This window comes from Crocuta crocuta, unplaced genomic scaffold (assembly GCF_008692635.1).
Source record: "Crocuta crocuta isolate KB4526 unplaced genomic scaffold, BGI_CrCroc_1.0 scaffold163, whole genome shotgun sequence".
Taxonomy (NCBI): domain Eukaryota; kingdom Metazoa; phylum Chordata; class Mammalia; order Carnivora; family Hyaenidae; genus Crocuta; species Crocuta crocuta.
The window spans coordinates 2009978-2028906 of record NW_027529533.1 but is presented as its reverse complement, the minus strand read 5'-3'; the positions used below and the strand labels follow the sequence as shown (position 1 = coordinate 2028906).

Below are 18929 nucleotides of genomic sequence, written 5' to 3'. Positions count from 1 at the left end.
AGCCAAAACAAATATTTTAGCACTAATTCACACAATCTTTTAGAGGTCTGTGTATGCGTGTTAATCAAATAGTTTTACTAGTCCTTTACTGAAGTAGTATTTATATGCAGTAATATGCACAGATCTTAAGTGTACAATTCAACAAGTTTTTAAAAATGCTTACACCTGTGTAACTATCACTTTAATAAAGATTCTAACTTCTCACTCTCCACCCCTCATAGACACATCCTGACTCTATCACCATTAATTTTAGCTGTTTCTGAACTTCACAGAAATGTATCCTACCATATGTATTCTCTGAAGCTTGGCTTTTTTTGTTCTATATAATGTCTGAAGTATAGCTATGTTATTGCACATATCAATAGCCCATTCTTTCATTTTATTAATGAGTAGTATTCCATCTTGTAAATCAACCATGATCTGTTCATTCATCTTCTTGTGATGGAAATTTGAGTTGTTTTCAATTTGTGGCTATTATGAATAAAACTGCTTGGATATTCATGTAAAAGTCTCTTTGTGAATATGTACTTTCATTTCTCTAGGTTAAATACTTAGGAGTAAAACTGCTGGGTCACAGGCTACATATACTGTATATTTAACTTTATAAGACACCTTTAAAAGAATAAGTAAACATTGAAACTTTGTAAGAAACTTTAACTTTACAAGAAACTTTATAAGAAACTTTCCAAAGTGGTTTTATTGTTTATATTCCTACTAGCAATGTGCTCAGCATTGCAGTTATGCTACATCTCATTTGGTGTTATTAGTCTTTAATTTCATCCCTTGAAAGAGGTGTGAAATGATATCTCATAGTGGTTTTAATTTCTATTTTCCTGTGATTTAAGAGCTTGAGCACCTTTTTCAGGTGCTTATTGGCAATTAGCATATTTTCTTTTTATGAAGCATCTGTTCAAGACTTTTATCCATCTGGGGGAAGAAGGGGATCTTTTTATTATTGATTTGTAGGAGTAAACATATTGTATATACAAGTCCTTTGTAAGGAGTATATATCACAAACATTTTCTCCTGGTTTTGACTCATACCTTTTTCACTTTCTCAGTAATTTTATTCTTTAATACTTAACTGTGTTTTAAGTTCTCTGGGGAAAAAAAATTGCTTAACGCCAGGTTAAGCAGATATTCTCCTGCATTCTCTTCTAAAACTTTATAGTTTCAGCTTTATGTTTAACACTATGATCTGTCTTGGAGCAACTGGGTGGCTCAGTTGGTTAAGTGTCCAACTTTGGCTCACAGTTCATGAGTTTGACCCCATGTCAGGCTCTGTGCTGACAGCTCAGAGTTTGAAGCCTGCTTTAGATTGTGTGTCTGTCTCTCTGCCCTCTCTCACTCATGTTCTGTCTCTCTGTCTCTCAAAAATAAACAAACATTGGGGAAAAAAAATTTAAAAAAGACTATGATCTGCCCTGAATTAATTTTTATGTGAAATAGGTTTCAAGGGTTTTTCTCCCATAAATTTATTCAGTTTTTTTTTTGTTTTTTCTTGCTGAAAAACTTTCCTTTCTCCATTGATGTGCCTTGATATCTTTGTTGAAAATGAACTTAGCACATATCTATCCCACATATGATTTCAATGGTTTTAGTTTCCGCAATAATTCAGAATGATATAGATTTAAAAATTAATTTGCATAATGATTCAGTGACCTTTTTGAAATACCAGAATAGTTTTTACCTCCACATCTTGAACAGTCCTTGGTTGAGCCATGCATAATTTATTGAGCAGCTGAAAAATCAGCTCTTCAATATAATAGAGAGACTCTTCATTAGCTGAGAGATTGGGATGTACTTGCTCCTGAACCTTTAAAAAAAGAAAGTTCTCAGTTAAAGTACAGGCCAAATTGTTAATGATAAAGGCAAGAGAATTTTACTTATAATTAATAATATTTTACTAGAGTAGTCATTCAAATACAGACATAAAATACAAAAAAAGTGGGGGGAAAACCCACCTCTATTTGTCGTTCTCTGTAAACTTTCCTGAACCTAGAGAGTAGGGCTTCTTAAGCTTTTTTATAGTTTGTGAAAATCTATTGAAAGCCACTGGCCCCTCTCTACTCTTTAATGCCAAAAAAAGCATACATAGATAAAAAATATTCTACCTAATTTCAGAAGAATAATAGATACCCGTACTCTTAAGATAACTAATAGATCTACTATAAGTCTTTGAACACTAGGTCATGAATCCCAACAATGGAGATATCTCTGAAAAAACATACTACTTTACAGAGCTGTTCTGTGAGGTGGGTGCTAGTCAGCTTTCTTCTACCATGGCACAAACCTCAAAGATATTCTGGGTTCAGTTCCAGACCACTGCAATAAAATGAATTATCACAATAAAACAAGTCAAATAATTTTTTTGGCTTCCTAGTGCATATGAAAGTTATATTTATACTATACTGTAGCCTATTAAGTGTGTAATAGCATTATGTGTAAGAAACAATGTACATACATTAATTTAAAAATATTGCTAAAAATGATAATCATCATCTGAGCTTTCAGCAAGTCATAATCACTGATCACCATAATAATAAAGTATGAAATACTGCAAAAATTACCAAAATGTGACAGAGACATGATGTAAGCAAATATTGTTAGGAAAACGGAACCAACAGACTTGTTCCACAGAGGGTTATCACAAACTTTTAATTTGTAAAAATACACTATCTGCAAAGCCCAATAAAGCCAAGCACAAAAGAAGGTGTGCTTGTATACATTCTTTATTGTTGCTATGTAGCTGTGCTGAGCCTTTTAGGTTGTGAAATTTTAATTAGAATCGAGTAAACTTTCCTGAAAAAGAATCCAGTAGAACTGGATATAAGAAATAGGGTAAAAAAAAAAAATAGTGCCTAGCACATGGTAGGTGTCATGTAAATATTTATTTAAAGAATAGTTGAGAGTGGGGCACCTGGATGGCTCAGTCGGTTAGGCGTCTGACTTCAGCTCAGGTCATGATGTCATGGCTCCTGAGTTCTAGCCCCATGTCAGGCTCTGTGCTGACAGCTCAGAACCTGGAGGCTGTTGCGGATTCTGTGCCTCCCTCTCTGCTCCTCCCCTGCTCACACTCTGTCTCTCTCTCTCTCAAAATAAAGAAACATTAAATTAAAAAAAAAAAAAGAATAGTTGAGAGAAAGAGGCGCCTGGATGGCTCAGGTGATTAGGTGTCCAACTTTGTCTCAGGTCATAGTCTCACAGTTTCTGACTTCCAGCTCGGTGTCAAGCTCTATGCTGACAGCTGGGCATCTGCAGCCTGCTTCAGATTCTGTTCCTCCCTCTCTCTCTGTCCCTCCCTCGCTCATGCTCTTTCTCTCTCAAAAACAAACAAAACATTAAAAAAAAAAAAAAAAAAGAATAGTTGAGGGAAATAAGCATTGTTCTTTTTATGCCATATCAGAAGGGTATCGATGTCACTGACACAAATATAGAAAACGTTTATAAAAGACCTGCTTTTATAAAAACAAAAAAATTTTAAAAACTCACAGATTTTAATATGGAATACTTTTTTAATCATCTAGCTCAAAATAACTTCTAATTTCCATTATGGCTTCCCCTTTGACTTTAAGAATTTAGAAAGTTTATTTCTCTTAAAAATTTTTTTTTAATGTTTATTCATTTTCGCAAGAGAGACAGAACACAAGGAGAGGGACAGAGACACAGAGGGAGACGCAGAATCTGAAACAGGTTCCAGGCTCTGAGCTGTCAGCACAGAGCCCAACACAGGTCTCGAACTTGGGAACGGTGTGATCATGACCTGAGCCAAAGACGGATGTTTAACTGACTGAGCCACCCACCCACCCCAGAAGCTTATTTCTTAATTTCTAAACTTATGGTATTTTTTTCAGTTCTCTTTTTTATTGATTTCTAGAATGAACACATTGTAGTCGGAAAACATACTTTCTAGGATTTCAATTTTTTGAAATTTGTTGAAGACTTGCTTTTTATAGCTCATCATATGGGCCTAGAGGGCTTCAATGACAAACTTATTAAACATTTAAGTAAGAAAACAGGAAAAGAGACTTCCCTACTTATTTTGAGACTAGCCTTGATATAAAAACTCAAAAAGATGCAAATTATAAACCATGTTTACTCATCAGCCTAGAAATAAAAGCCTAAATAAAATATCAACTAAATTCCATAATACATATAAAAAAATATATGTGACCAACCAAGTAGGTTTATCCCAGGAATGTAAAGTTGGTTTAATGTAAAATCAAGCAAAGTAATTTACCAGGTTAACATATTAAAAAAGAAAATACAATAATATCAATAAATGTACAAAGAGTATCTAAAAAACCTCAACATTCATTCATAATAAATTCTCTAGTGAACTTGCGGCACCAGGGTAGTTCAGTCAGTTAAGTGCCCAGCTCTTGATTTTGGCTCAGGTCATGATCTTGCGGTTCATGAGATCAAGTCCTGCATCGGGCTCTGCACTGAGAGCATGGACCCTGCTTGAGATTTTCTCTCGCTCTCTTTCTCTGCCCCTACCTTGCTTGTGTTCTCCTTCTCTCAAAATAAATAAACATTAAAAAAAAAAGTCTCTAGTGAATTTAACTTAGTAAAAGGATATCTACAAAAAAAAACCTACAATAAACAACATCAGAGTCAATGGTGAAATACTGAAAGCTTCCTGTCGGAGATCAAGAAAAAGGCAAGGACAACTGCTATATCATTTCTATTCTACATTGTACTGGAGGTCCTGGATAGTGCAGACCATCACGAAAAAGAAATTAAAGTGTAGGAAGACAGATTTAAAGATGATTTGATTGCTTATTGTGGTGGTTAATTTTATGTGTCAAATAGCCTGGGCCACAGGGTGCCCAGACATACAGTTAAACATTATTTCTGAGTGTGTCTATGAGGGTTTCTGGGTAAAATTGACATTTGAATTGGTAGAAGTCTGAGTAAAGCAGACTGCCCTCCCTAATGTGAGTAGACCTGCCTGAATAAAAGGGTGAGTAAGGAAGAATTCTTTCTCTCTGCCTATCTTTGAGTGAGGATTTTGGTCTTCTGCTTTTGAATTAGGACATGAATTATAGGCTGGACTAGAACTATACCACCAACTATCTTGGGTTCTCCAGCTTACTGACTGCATATCTTGGGATTCCTCAACCTCTATGAAAGAGAGAAAGAGAGAGAGAGAGAGAGAGAGAGAGAGAGAGAGAGAGTTTCTGTGAGTTCCTGTTCCTTTGGAGACCTCAGACTAATACACCCATGAAGGGAAATAAAATATTGTACAAATACATTATTTTAATTCATAAAAACTAAAATTTTATTCCTGTGTAACAGCAACAAAGTTGGAAAATAAAAAATTTTCAGTAATATCATTTACAATGAATAAAAATATACATCATGTACCTTGGACTATGTCTTAACAAAAAAAGTACAAGATCTCTAGGGAAAAAACTATAGACTCCGAGAGGAATTAAAGATCCAAATACATGAAATGTAATACCATGTTCATGAATTATCAGACTTAATACTGTAAATATATCAATTCTCAAACGAATCCATGGAGTTAAAATCACAGTCAAAACCGAAAAGTTTGTTTGCTGAAACTGACAAGATAATTTCAAAACTTATATGACAATGCAAATGGCTAAGAAAATCAGCCACTTAATCAAAGAAGTGTAAGTACTTGCTCCAATCGTTATTGGTATTTTTTACAAAGCTACGGTAAGAATGTGATACTGTTATAATAACAAACAAATAAAAAGAACAATACAGAATACATAAGCAAGCCCACATATATATGGACCCTTGATTTACAACAAAGGTAGTTCTACAGAGTATGAGGTTGGGGTCATGGAAAGGTGGGGAAGCCTCGGAGTAGTGAACAACTAGATACCCATATGGAGAAGAATGAAACTCAACTCCAATTCACATTTTACGCAAAACATAATTCTAGTTGGATTTTTTTAGATCTATTACATAAAAACCTAATAAACTTCTGATAATATAAAACAAGATATTCTCTTCATGACCTCAAGATAGGAAAGGATTTCATCAAAATTACTATTCATAAAGGAAAGGATTCATAAACTTAACTACATTAAAATTTAAAACTTAACATTCATCAAGACACCTTTAAGGAAGTGAAAAGGCAACTTAGCACTGGAGAAGATTAATGTAACACATAAAATAAAAGGGCTCATATCCAAAACACATAAATAACTCCTAGATATTCAGTAGAGGGGCACCTGGATGGTTTAGTCGGTTAAGCATCCGACTCTCAGTTTCGGCTCAGGTCATGATCTCAGGGTTTTGTCAATTTGAACCCCATGTTGGGCTCTGTGCTGACAGCAGGGAGCCTGCTTGGAATTCCCTCTCTCTCACCCTCTCTTTTTAGCACCTCCTGCTGACGCGGTCTCTGTCTCTCTCAAAATAAATAAATAAGGTTAGAAAAAAGAAAGAAAAGAAATTCAGTAGGAAAAAGAGGATAAAAATCCCAATACAGGGTGTCTGGCTGGTTCAGTTAGTAGCGCATGCAACTCCTGACCTTGGGGTCATGAGTTCAAGCCCCATGCTGGCCATGGAGTCTACTTAAAAAAAAAACAAACAAAAACCTAATAGAAAAAACAGGCAAAAAAAAATCAAAACTTCACAAAAGAAGAAATTCAAATGGCCAATAAGAGCTTTGGTCCTTTAGTAATTAGAGAAATCAAATTAAACCACAATTAAAACTATTATCCACTCACATCAAACAGCAAAATTAAAAAGTCTAATAACACTAAGTGTTGGTGATCACACAGGACAACGGGGGTAAAAAAAACCCAATGGGAACTGTCAGACACTGCGAATGGAGTGCAAAATGGCTCAATCTTTTTTTTTTTGCTCAATCGCCTTTAAAAACTTAGCCATTAGCTACAGAAGTACAAGATAGCAATACCCTGTAGTCAGTAATACTGTAAAAATGTTGTATATTAACAGATGGTAACTAGACTTATTGTAGTGATCATTTCATAAAGTATATATACCTGAAACTAATACAACACTGTATGTCAATTATACTTCAATTTAAAAAAATCTAGAATTAGGGGCACCTGGCTGGCTCTTTTGGTAGAACATAGGACTCTTGATCGTGAGGTCATGAGTTTGAGTCCCACGTCGGGTGTAGCGATTACTTAAAGATAAAATCTTTAAATAAATAAATAAATAAATAAATAAATAAATAAAATGTTTAAAAGGATATGCATACCCTATGACCCAGCAGTGTGTATACATATATATGTTTAGAGCTATGTAGTCCAACACAGAAGACACTGCCACCTGTGGCTAATGAGCAGCTAAATGTAGATCCACTGAATTGAAATGGGCTTTAAGGACAGAATATATGCCAGATATCAGAGATATAGTATAAAAGAGTCAAATATCTCGATGTTTTTATTGATTATATGCTAAAATGATTAGATTCATTGGGTTAAATAAAATATATTATTAAAACCAATTTCATCTGTTTCTTACTTTTTTAATATGGCTATGAGAAAATTTAAAATGACATATGTTACTTACATTATATTTCTATTGGACAGCACTGTTCTAGAAAAATAAGCACATGGGTTTACTAGAAGACATGTACAGAAAGGCTCATAAGTAGCATTATTAGTGATACCACCAAACTAGAAACTCAAATATCTATCTAAAATGAAATAAATTGTAGCATATTCATACAATTGAATATAGGAGGAAAAATGAGTAACTACAGCTACACAAATATGGATATATCTTTAAAATGATGTTGGCAGAAAGAAGCCAGATAAGGAGAATATATACAATGGAATTCCACTTCAAGGTCAGACAAAATTAAACTATAATGTTTTAGGGACACATGTTTAAAAGGTAAAACTGGGGTGCCTGGGTAGCTCAGTTGGTTAAGTGTCCGACTTCGGCTCAGGTCATGATCTCGTGGTTCGTGGGTTCGAGCCCCACATCGGGCTCTGTGCTGACAGCTAGCTCAGAGCCTGGAGTCTGTTTCAGATTCTGTGTCTCCCTCTCTCTCTGATCCTCCCCTCCTCGTGCTGTCTCTCTCTCTCAGAAATAAATAAAACATTTAAAAAATTTTTTAAAAAGGTAGAACTAGGGGTGCCTGGGTGGCTCAGTCGGTTGGATGTCCGGCTTCGGCTCAGGTCATGATCTTACAGTTGGTGAGTTTGAGCCCCACATCAGGCTCTGTGCTGACAGCTCAGAACCTGGAGCCTTCTTCGGATTCTGTGTCCCCCTCCCTCTCTCTCTGGTCCTCTCCCGCTTACACTGTCTCTCTCTCTCAAAAATAAAGATTAAAAACTTAAAAAATAAATAAATAAAAGGAAAAATTATAAAAGAAAAAGGCAGTGATTACCATAAAAGTGGTTACCTTCTGGAAAGTTCTATGGAGAAAAGTGCTAAATAAGTGTTCCTTAAATTGTTTATTTATGCTTTAAACAGTTTTTATTGTTTTACCACTTCACCATAAATAAGGTTTTAAAATGCTGGAGAATCATCTAGCAAACAGAAAAATCAAGTGGTGAAATTATAAAAAAAAAAAAAAGTCAAAAGGATCCTCCTAGTCCCCAGCTAATAAATGAAATTAAAATGTCAGGGGTGCCTGGGTGGCTCAGTAGGTTGAATGTCTGACTTCGGCTCAGGTCATTATCTCACAGTTTGTGAGTTAAAGTCCCACATCAGGCTGGGTACTGACAGCTCAGGGCCTAGAGCCTGCTTCAGATTCTGTGTCTCCCCCTCTCTCTGCCCCTACTCTGTTCATGCTCTGTCTCTCTCTTTCAAAAATAAACATTTTAAAAATGTCAGAAACCTAGACACAAAGTGAATATCCTACAGGCTGAGGGTGAAGGAAAGAAGCAGGTTCTATACAAAGTAGGTATTAGACTAGTTCCAGACTTCTGACTGTAACACTAGAAGCTAGAAGGCAATGACTTTCATCCTAGAACAAGATCCTAATAAACTATCAATCAAATGTCATGGTAAAATGAAGACATGCTAAAAGGTCAAAAATTTTCTCTCTCATGCACATTTTCTCATTAAGCTTTCACAATTTGTAACACAGTAAAACAAGAGTATAAATCAAGGAACAGAAAAAATGGCATACAGGAAATGAAGGAACTAATACAGAAAAAAGGCCAAAGGAATAACCAGTATGAAGTGAAGGAAAATTATGAGAGGTGTACAACAGGCACAATAAGGTAACCAGTCCAGGCTGCAGATCAGAATACTCTAGGAGAAACTATCTCAAGAAGATGAAATTAAGGGGCACCTGGCTGATGCAGTCAGAAAAACATGTGACTCTATCTCAGGATGCGGAGTTCGAATCCCATACTAGATATAGAAATTACTAAAATAAATAAACACTTAAAAAAAAGATGAAATTGATAAGAGTATCTGAGGAGTCTAAAAATCTTAAGAGGCTATTTAGACAACTGGTAGAGACTTTGAGCTTGAATTAGTAAGTACACACAAAACTAACTATACAAATAAGAAAACAAGACAATTATCAACTCCAGTAAAAGGTTAGGTAGGAAAGGAAAAGCAGTTTAACTATAAACAACATTTACAGTCATAATAATGTAAACTGTGAATACTGATTCAAACAAAACTAAGATATAACCATGGTGTGGGGGGTGAAGCACGAAATATGTATGTATGATAAGGTAGATGTGTATGGGGAGAGGAGGGAGGTGTATATGTGTATTAAAGAATATTAAATCTTTACCTTCCATGGTAGGAAGTTAACAGATAATGGCCAAAACAGAAAAATCAAGAAATAAGTCATTTTTTTCCTTAGAGATACAGAATACTGAAACAAATCACTTTGAAAAGTTTTTAAAAGTGATTGTATCCGGAAAGCAGAAAACGTTGTGAGTGGTTATGGGGAAGAGATATGGGGAAGAAATACTGCTATTTTTCTTACAAACCTTTAAAAGTTAGTTATTTTTTTATTTGCAGGAATAATTTTGATAAAATATAAACAAACTTAGAAAGAAATATAATCTGAACTGGGAAAGTGGAAAAAAGAAGTATACATAAAACTAGAAATGATAAATACTACTTTTTCAAGAACTTTGGATAAGAAGAGTTTAAAGTATGGCAGTTACATATTTATATAGGACAAACATCCAAAATGCCAGGGTTTATATATTTTTTTTAATAAATTCAAAATAGATTTTGGGGAAATATTTTCTCTTACATTTTGCACTTGTTTAACATAACAAGAGGAAACTTAATAACATCTTACCATATATTTCTATTAGATCAACAGAATTAAAATTTTCCTTTTTTAATAAAAAATAAGGATTAATGCACCTGGGTGGCTTAGTCGGTTAAGCGTCTGACTCTTAATTTTGGGTCAGGTCATGGATTTCACGGTTCATGAGTTCTAGTCATGCATCGGTCTCTGAGCTGACAGAGCCTGCTTGGCATTCTCTCTCCCTCCTTCTCTGCCCTTCCCCCATGCCCATTCCCTCTCTTTCTCTCTCTCTCAAAATACATAAACATTAAAAAAAATAAGGATTTACACTGGAAGTTTAGCAATGGCATTCATAACGCTGTTTCTTATAACATCCTTCCATAAAAGCTAAGTGCTCTCCTTACTGAAAGTGACAGAATTAAAATAGTGTCTAACTGGGATGGATTTTTTTCTGTGATTATCATTTTGGTAGATAACCTGCAAAGCAACTTTGACATTTAGCATCAAAATTTCTAATGCTAATCTTCTTAAAGTAGCTGCAAATGTGAAAAGTCATAAAAATATATAATGTTAAAATCCCACACATAAATACTAATAGGATATCAAGATGACAATAAAAGATAACCCTACTTTGTATTCCCAGTGTTTACTATCTCAGCAACGTAAGAGACAGTAAACATAAAATTACCACATCAGAACAAACTCCCCTATCATATTTTTCTGAAAGACTAGTCAGAAAAAGAGCAATTAAAATAATTTTCAGTTGTTAACAGATCAACAAGTCAGACCTGTATTTTAGTTACACCATATTTTTAAACTGCCAGAAAGTATTTCCTTATATATACACTATAAAAAGAACAGTCATGAATCTATATATAGATTCATCAGAAAAACATTAAATTTCAAATTATTTTCTACCAAGATAAACACTATATTTTACAAGTTTCAGAAATGACATTTCCTAATTTATATCTTTCAGCATATTCACAATCAAATAAAAAAATCTGGCTAGTGTATTTGTTTAATCAATTAACATTTGAGTTTTTGGTACAATGTAGAAATAAATCCCTTTTATTTATGTATGAATTTATTTATGCAAAATTCTTTACTCCATTGCCAAGATTTTTGTAAGGATGCAAATATCTCAAACGTCAATTAAGAATACTTGACATTTTTTGGGTGCCTGGGTAGCTTAGTCGGTTAAGCATCCGACTTTCGCTTAGGTCATGATCTCGTGGTTCGTGGGTTCGAGGCCCGCATCGGGCTCTGTGCTGACAGCCAGCTCAGAGCCTGGAGCCTGCTTCAGATTCTGTGTCTCCCTCTCTCTCTGACCCTTCCCTGCTCACGCTGTCTCTCTCTCTCTCTCTCTCCTAGAAATAAATAAAACATTAAAAAAATTTTAAAGAATACTTGACATTTTTCTTGTTGTTATAAAATTCAATTTAGGGGCACCTGGGTGGCTCAGTTGGTTAAGCATCTGACTTCAGCTTAGGTCATGCATGGGTTCAAGCCCCAAGTCAGGCTCTGTGCTGACAGCTCAGAGCCTGGAGCCTGCTTCGGATTCTGTGTCTCCTTCTCTCTCTGCCCCTACCCTGCTCATGTTCTGTCTCTCTGTCCCTCTTAAAAATAAGCATTAAGAAAATTAATTAAAAAAGGAAAAGCAAATTTCATTCTCAAAATATATGCAAAAAGTATAAAATATTGCTGACAGAAATTTTAAAAGACCTATGTAAATAAAAAGATAAACTTTATGAGCTGGAAGACCCAATATTAAGATGTCAATTCTTCTCAAATGATCTATAGATTCAACATAATCCCAATAAAAGTTCTATGTTTTTGTATAGTAATTGATGCCCTGATTTTAAAATTCTTATGGAACTATAAAGGCCCAAGAATAACCAAAACAACTCTGAAAAAGAACAAAGTTGGAAGGTTAAATTACCTGATTTCAAGAATTTTTATAAAGCTACAATAATCAAAACAGTGTGGTATTGTCGTAAAGACAGGCAAAAAGGTCAATGGAACAGAATAAAGAATTCAGAAAGAACCTGGGTAGCTCAGTCTGTTAAGCGTCCAACTTCGGCTCAGGTCATGATCTCACAGTTCGTGGGTTCGAGCCCTGCATCAGGCTCTGTGCTGACAGCTAGCTCAGAGCCTAGAGCCTGTTTCAGATTCTGTGTCTCTCTGACCCTCCCCTGCTCACACTGTCTCTCTCTCTCAGAAATAAACAAAACATTAAAAAAAAAAAAAAGAATTCAGAAAGAAAGCCATACATATACAGATGAATCATTTTTTAAAAAAGATCTTATTTTTAAGGAATCTCTATACACAATATGAGGCTCAAACTCACAACCCCAAGATCAAGAGTCACAGGCTCTACTGACCTAGCCAGCCAGGTGCTGAGTGTTGAGTGATTTTTAATATAGGCATAAAGGAAAGGACAAAACTTATCAAACTGTACATTATAAATATTTATTTCAATAAATGGTGGTGGAATATATCCATATGGAAAAAAACCCATGACATATAAAATTATCTCATATGTGAAAATTAACTCAAATAGATCATAGATCTAAATAGAAAAACTCAGAAATATAAAATTTCTAAGAAAAAAATAGAAAATTTTTATAACTCTCAGTTAACGAAAGTTTTCCTAAATATGATACCAAAGGCATCATCTCTAAAAAAGCAAATGGGTAAACTGGACTCCATAAATTCTTAAAACTTTTGCTCTTCAAAAGATAATATTAAAATGAAAAGACAAGCTACAGACTGGAAGAAAATCTCTGTAGAGGATATATTTAATAAAGGATTTATATCAGACATATACAAAACTCTCAAAACGCAACAACAGAAAACAAACAAATGGGCAAAAGATATGATCAAACACTTCACCAAAGAAAACAATGGACAGCAAATAACACGAACGATGCTCGACAGCATTAATCACTAGGGAAATACAAATCAAAAACCAGAAAAAAATGCCAGGACATACCTATTACAATGCCTAAAATTAAATACCAAAATGTTGGCAGGAGGAACTGGAACTCTCATACTTTGCTGGTAGGAATGTAAAACTGGACAACAGTTAGAATGGAAAAGTTTGATAGTTACTTAAAAAGTTAACATACACCTACTACTTGATCCAGCCATTCTTTGGTAATTACTCAAGAAAAAAGGAAATATATGTCTATATAAAGACTTGTACACAAATATTCATAGCAGTTTTATTTCTAATAGCCAAGATTGGAAAACCAAATGTACATATATAGGTAGAGAGATAGACAGCTGTATACCCACACAATGGAATGCCACTGAGCAATAAAAAGGAGTGAACTATTAATATTTGAAACAAAATGGATGAATCTCAAAATAATTATGCTGAGTAAAAGAAGTCAGAAAAAAAGTATATATTGTATGATTCTATTACTATAAAATTCTAGAAAATGTAATCTATAGTGATGGAAAGCAGAACAGTAATTATTTGGGTACAAGAAATGGGGACGGTTGGGAGGAGAATTGATGAGAGTCAAGAGGAAATTATGGGGATGAAGATACATTCAGTATTTTTTTGTGATGGCTTCATTGACATATACATACACAAAAACGTATCAAAGTGTACACTTTGAATATATGCAGTTTATTATATGTCAATTATACTCCCAATAAAGTTTTAAAAAATAAAAATATATAGGGGCACCTGAGTGGCTCAATCGGTTAAACACCTGAATTTGGTTCAGATCATGATCTCACCGTTCATGAGTTTGAGCCCCATGTCAGGCTCTGTGCTGACAGCTCAGAGCCTGGAGCCTGCTTTGGATACTGTGTTTCCCTCTCTCTCTGCCTCTTCCCTGCCCGTGCTCTCTCTGCCCCTCAAAAATAAACATTAAAAAAATTAGAAATATATATGTATAATATTTAAGGTAGCATTAAATTTTTTTTAATGTTTATTTATATTTGGGAGAGAAACAGAGTGTGAGTGGGGGAGGGGCAGAGAGAGAGAGGGAGACACAGAATCCAAAGCAGGCTCCAGGCTCTGAGCTGTCAGCACAGAGCCTGACGTGGGGCTTGAACTCATGAACCGTAAGATCATGACCTGAGCTGAAGTCAGATGCTTAACCAACTAAGCCACCCAGGATCCCCAAGGTAGCATTTTTTTTGACTACAGTATATAATGAAGAATTGAAACCAGAGCCGTACACTATCAACTCTTTAAGGACAGAACCATTTTTTATGTTTTTGGTTTCTTCCTATTTCCCCACCCTTTTATTTCTAATATACAAGTAATCTAGTACCATGCTTCGCATAAGGAAAGCACTCAGTAAATACATGTTAAATATATTCACTATAGCAAACAGATTTCTTGGCCTCGCTGAAATCTAGGCACTGTGGAAAATTGAGAACTCCAAAAAATTAGTTTTTATTTCACTGGATATGTACTGGAGACTCAGTATCCTATATAACATTACAAATGAGGCTATATCCAGTCCATGTTCCTCTGTTCTATTAATATTCACTTCTCAGATTCAATGCTCTTAGGTGCTTTCTTGAGGGGTTTTCTTTTCCTTTTCTTTTCTTTTTTCTTTTGAAGGAGAGAGAGAAAGAGAGCGTGCACGCGCACCCATGAGCAGGGAAGAGGAAGAGAGAAAGAGAGAATCTCAGGCAAGCTTCACATGCAGCACGGAGCCCGACAGGAGACTTGATCCCATGACTCTGGATCATGACCCGAGCTGAAATCCTGTGGGGTTTTCAATGCACTTTAGTTAAAATGGAGATAAGTACAGGACAAGAATCTTATTCTATTTAGCTTAATGTTAGGTGAGGGCTTACCATAAAATAATCAAAACATGTAGAGAAAACTATTAGTAGAAGTTAACATTTTTGTCATTAGATTTTTCCTTAAACAGAATGCAATGGCATATGATCTGTCAGATGAATAATAAATACATTCCCATACAGGCAGGCCACTAGCCTGTAAAACCAAGAAAGTGAAGGCTAGATCAATGGTTCCCAACTGTTTCAGGGGCAAAGCACCTGGAAGTTGCACTGCTCTTAGCAGAATACGAAATACTGTCACTTATATTTCATCATAGAGAGGAGTAATATTAGCAAAAATGACTACAAAACTGAAAACTACAGGCACATGTTTGTAAAAAAAAAAAAAAAAAAAAAACCCAAAAAGAATCCAACTTTTTCCTGTAAAACCTCTGTATCTCTTGTTCATTTGTGTTACTATCTTCCACTATTCACTAGCAAGTAAATTGTAGCAGACACCACACCATAGAAAAACTTATGAAAAAAATAAAATTGAAAAAAAGTTAATATTGGCTTTTTCCCCGTTGTGAGCTAGGAAGAGATCACTATTCTAAATATGCTTTTACTTAAAGGATATTTACTCCTTGTGCCAAATACCCACTTCCTTCAGCATACTACCAAAACTACCATATGTACTCTTTCTTAAAGAGCTGCCTGACAAGGTACCTGCACTCAAGGAGTAAACAGGCTCTCCTTTCCTGCCTCTTCTCAGCTGCTCTCTCACTTTACTAAAGAGAGGCAGCTCTCTTACTTACTCTGAATCTCACTATGGTGTGTTGCCCTGGGGTGCAATAAAAAAATAATAAATAAATTCTAGGACACTAAACAAAGAGAAGATTACAAATACTTTTCATTTAAGTACCTTGCTTCTTTCATCTCCTAGCCTACTGCCTAAATACACAACCTTACTAAGGGGAAAAACTTAAGAAAACAAAGAAAAGAAAGCATCTTTAAGAAATATTAAAAGGCAATACTACTTTATCTCAGGAGAAAAAAAATTCAAAGCAAGTTTTCAAACCTTAACTACCTTTCTATCTTACAATTAGAAGTCAGAAGTGAGATGGCTGGCACGTAACATATATTAACACATTCATTTGAACTGAAAAATTAAGTCAGACTTTGTCTCAGAGAAGAGAAATATGACGAGGCTGGTTGGCTTGACAATTAAAACTAACCTTAGCAATTTGGTTATGTGGTGGATATTTTGCATTAAACAAATGAGTGTGGTACACAGAATTCTAAGGTGGGCCCTAGGATTCCCACCCCCTGATATACATGCTCTGTGTACTCCTCTTGAGTGCGGGCAGGACCTGTGGATGTGATGAGGATATCGCTCCTATGATGAAGTCACCATATAAGGCAAAAGTGACTAAGATCCCTAATCAGTTGACTTTGAGTTAATCAAAAGATTATCACTAAAGCAGGTGAGTCCTTTAAAAGAAGGTCTAGAGTATGAGATAAGAAACAGCACCAGATACATTCCTGTTGGCCTTGAAGAAGCAAACTGACATGTTATAGGGAGGGTCATGTGGCAACGAACTGCAGCAGCCTCCAGGAGCTGAGGGCCTCAGACATGCAACTGCAAGGAAATGAATTCTGCCAATAACTACATGAACTTGGAAGAGGATTCCCAAACTTCATTGTACCACAGAGCCCCCTGGCAGGCAAGATTCCCAAGCTTCAGATGAGACTGCAGCCCCAGCCAAAACCTTGATTGCGATCCTAAGCAGAAAACCCAGGCAAGAGCTGTGCCTAGACATTTCACCTACAGAAACTGTGAGACAATAGATTTGTGTTGTATTAAGCCACTAAGCATGTAATACTTTGTTAAGCAGCAACAGAAAATGAATACAATGAACGAGATCTATAACTCCAAGGATTCAATGCAAGTATGTTTAAAGATGGGTCATCTGGGTGGCTTAGTAGTCAGTTAAGCATCTGACTCGTGATTTCGGCTTAGTCATGATCTCATTGTCATGGGATTGAGCCCTGTGTTAGGCTCCATGCTGATAGCTCAGAGCCTGCTCGAGAGTCTCTCTCTCCCTCTCTCTCTGCCCCTCACCTGTTCGTGCACTCTCTGTCTTCCAAAAATAAATAAATAAACGTTAAAAAAAAAAAAAAAGAAAATATGTTTAAAGAATATGACAAGGTAAAATACATTTTATTAGTAAACACTGTCATAGTTTAAGTGTACTAAATTAATACTGCTTTCATTTTCCCAATCTTTATTAGATACATTGGATTAAACACAGTAATTGTAAGCAAAAAACTGAAAAAGTAACAGTTATAATTATTAGTCATTTGACATGTACTAGAAAAGCTAGAAAATGAAAAAGTGAATAGCTATAAAGACCAGGCAAATCATTCTGCAAGTCAGGTAGTTTCCAACTTTTTATTTTAAACAAAAGGAGTTTAAAGTAAATGAATTGCTGGGTGATAGAGATATTAAGACTCTTTGATAGATCACAATATAATTTTTGGTACATAATTTTGAAAGAAGTTTAAAAATGAGTTTGATTGCTTTAAATTCTTCTGTTTATGTTAACAAGGGCTTACATCTACAGAAATGGGAAACGGGAATAGAACTGACACTGAACTATGATTCACCCCTGCAAGACTGTATCTCATTCTAGCAGTAACAGTTACCCACAAAACATGAACTAATTTAAAAACAATGCAAAGTACATAGATGTCACTGAATAATGCATATTAAATAAAGCTTTATAAGTACTAATTTTTCAAAATCCATGACATACATGTTCTTTTGATCAACCATGTCCTACTAGTAATTCACCCTAAAAGAAAATTTTAACTTTGTGGTCACCAAAGAGTTTTAAAAATTCAATATATAGGGGCGCCTGGGTGGCTTAGTTGGTTAAGCGTCCGACTTTCGCTTAGGTCATGATCTCACGGTTCGTGGGTTCGAGCCCCGCATCGCGCTCTGTGCTGACTGGCAGCTCAGAGCCTGGAGCCTGTTTCAGTCTGTGACTCCCTCTCTCTCTGACCCTCCCCTGCTAACGCTGTCTCTCTCTCTCTCCTAGAAATAAAAAAATAAAAAAAAAAAAATTCAATATATAGACAGTTTTGTTGTTGATGAAAGTGTAAATATAAAGAAGAGATCAAGGACTTTTAAGCATAAAAATAATATATTAGAATATAATTATGTGGAGGAAGCGGAATGAACAGTTCAGGGAGAAAAAAGAATATAAAATTTCCAGCCGTTAAAAAAAGCACTTTGTCCCATTTGCAGTGGCATGGATAAAGCTAGAAAGTATAAGAAGTGAAATAAGTCAGGGAAAGACAAATACTATGTGATTTCACTCATATATGGAATTTAAGAAACAAAACAAATGAGCAAAGAGGAAAAAAAGAGAGAGTAGGGAAAAGAGAGACAGAGAGGTCAACAAACAAACTCTTAACCATAAAGAACAACCTGATGGTTACCAGAGGGGAGGGAAATGGGGGTATAGGTTAAATAGTTGATGGGGAGTAAGAAGTGCACTTGTCATGATGAGCACCAGTTATCGTATGGAAATGATGAATCACTATCACTATATTGTACACCTGAAACTAACATAACACTGTATATTAACTAACTGGGATTAAAATAAAAACACTTTTTAAAAAGCACTTTGTCATGTATATTTTAAAAAGATGAATGGTGGATATCAACTTGTTAACCGTATTTAGATTTCACTCGATATATCTTTTTTTTTTAATATTTTTATTTATTTCTAGGGGAGAGAGAGAGAGAGAGAGACAGCGTGAGCAGGGGAGGGTCAGAGAGAGAGGGAGAAACAGACTTTGAAATAGGCTCCAGGCTCTGAGCTGGCAGTCAGCACAGAGTCCGACGCGGGGCTCGAACCCACGAACCGCGAGATCATGACCTAAGCGAAAGTCGGACGCTTAACCGACTAAGCCAC

General features: G+C 35.4%; 1 protein-coding gene across 1 annotated transcript in view; it reads right to left on the bottom strand.

Moving 5' to 3' along the window:
* Positions 1–18929, bottom strand: part of SOS2 (SOS Ras/Rho guanine nucleotide exchange factor 2) — an 83708-nt gene that overhangs the window by 58673 nt on the left and 6106 nt on the right. The window contains exon 2 of the mRNA XM_077761228.1: positions 1690–1815. Coding sequence (XP_077617354.1) covers positions 1690–1815 — 126 coding nt within the window. The remainder of the gene's footprint in view (positions 1–1689; positions 1816–18929) is intronic.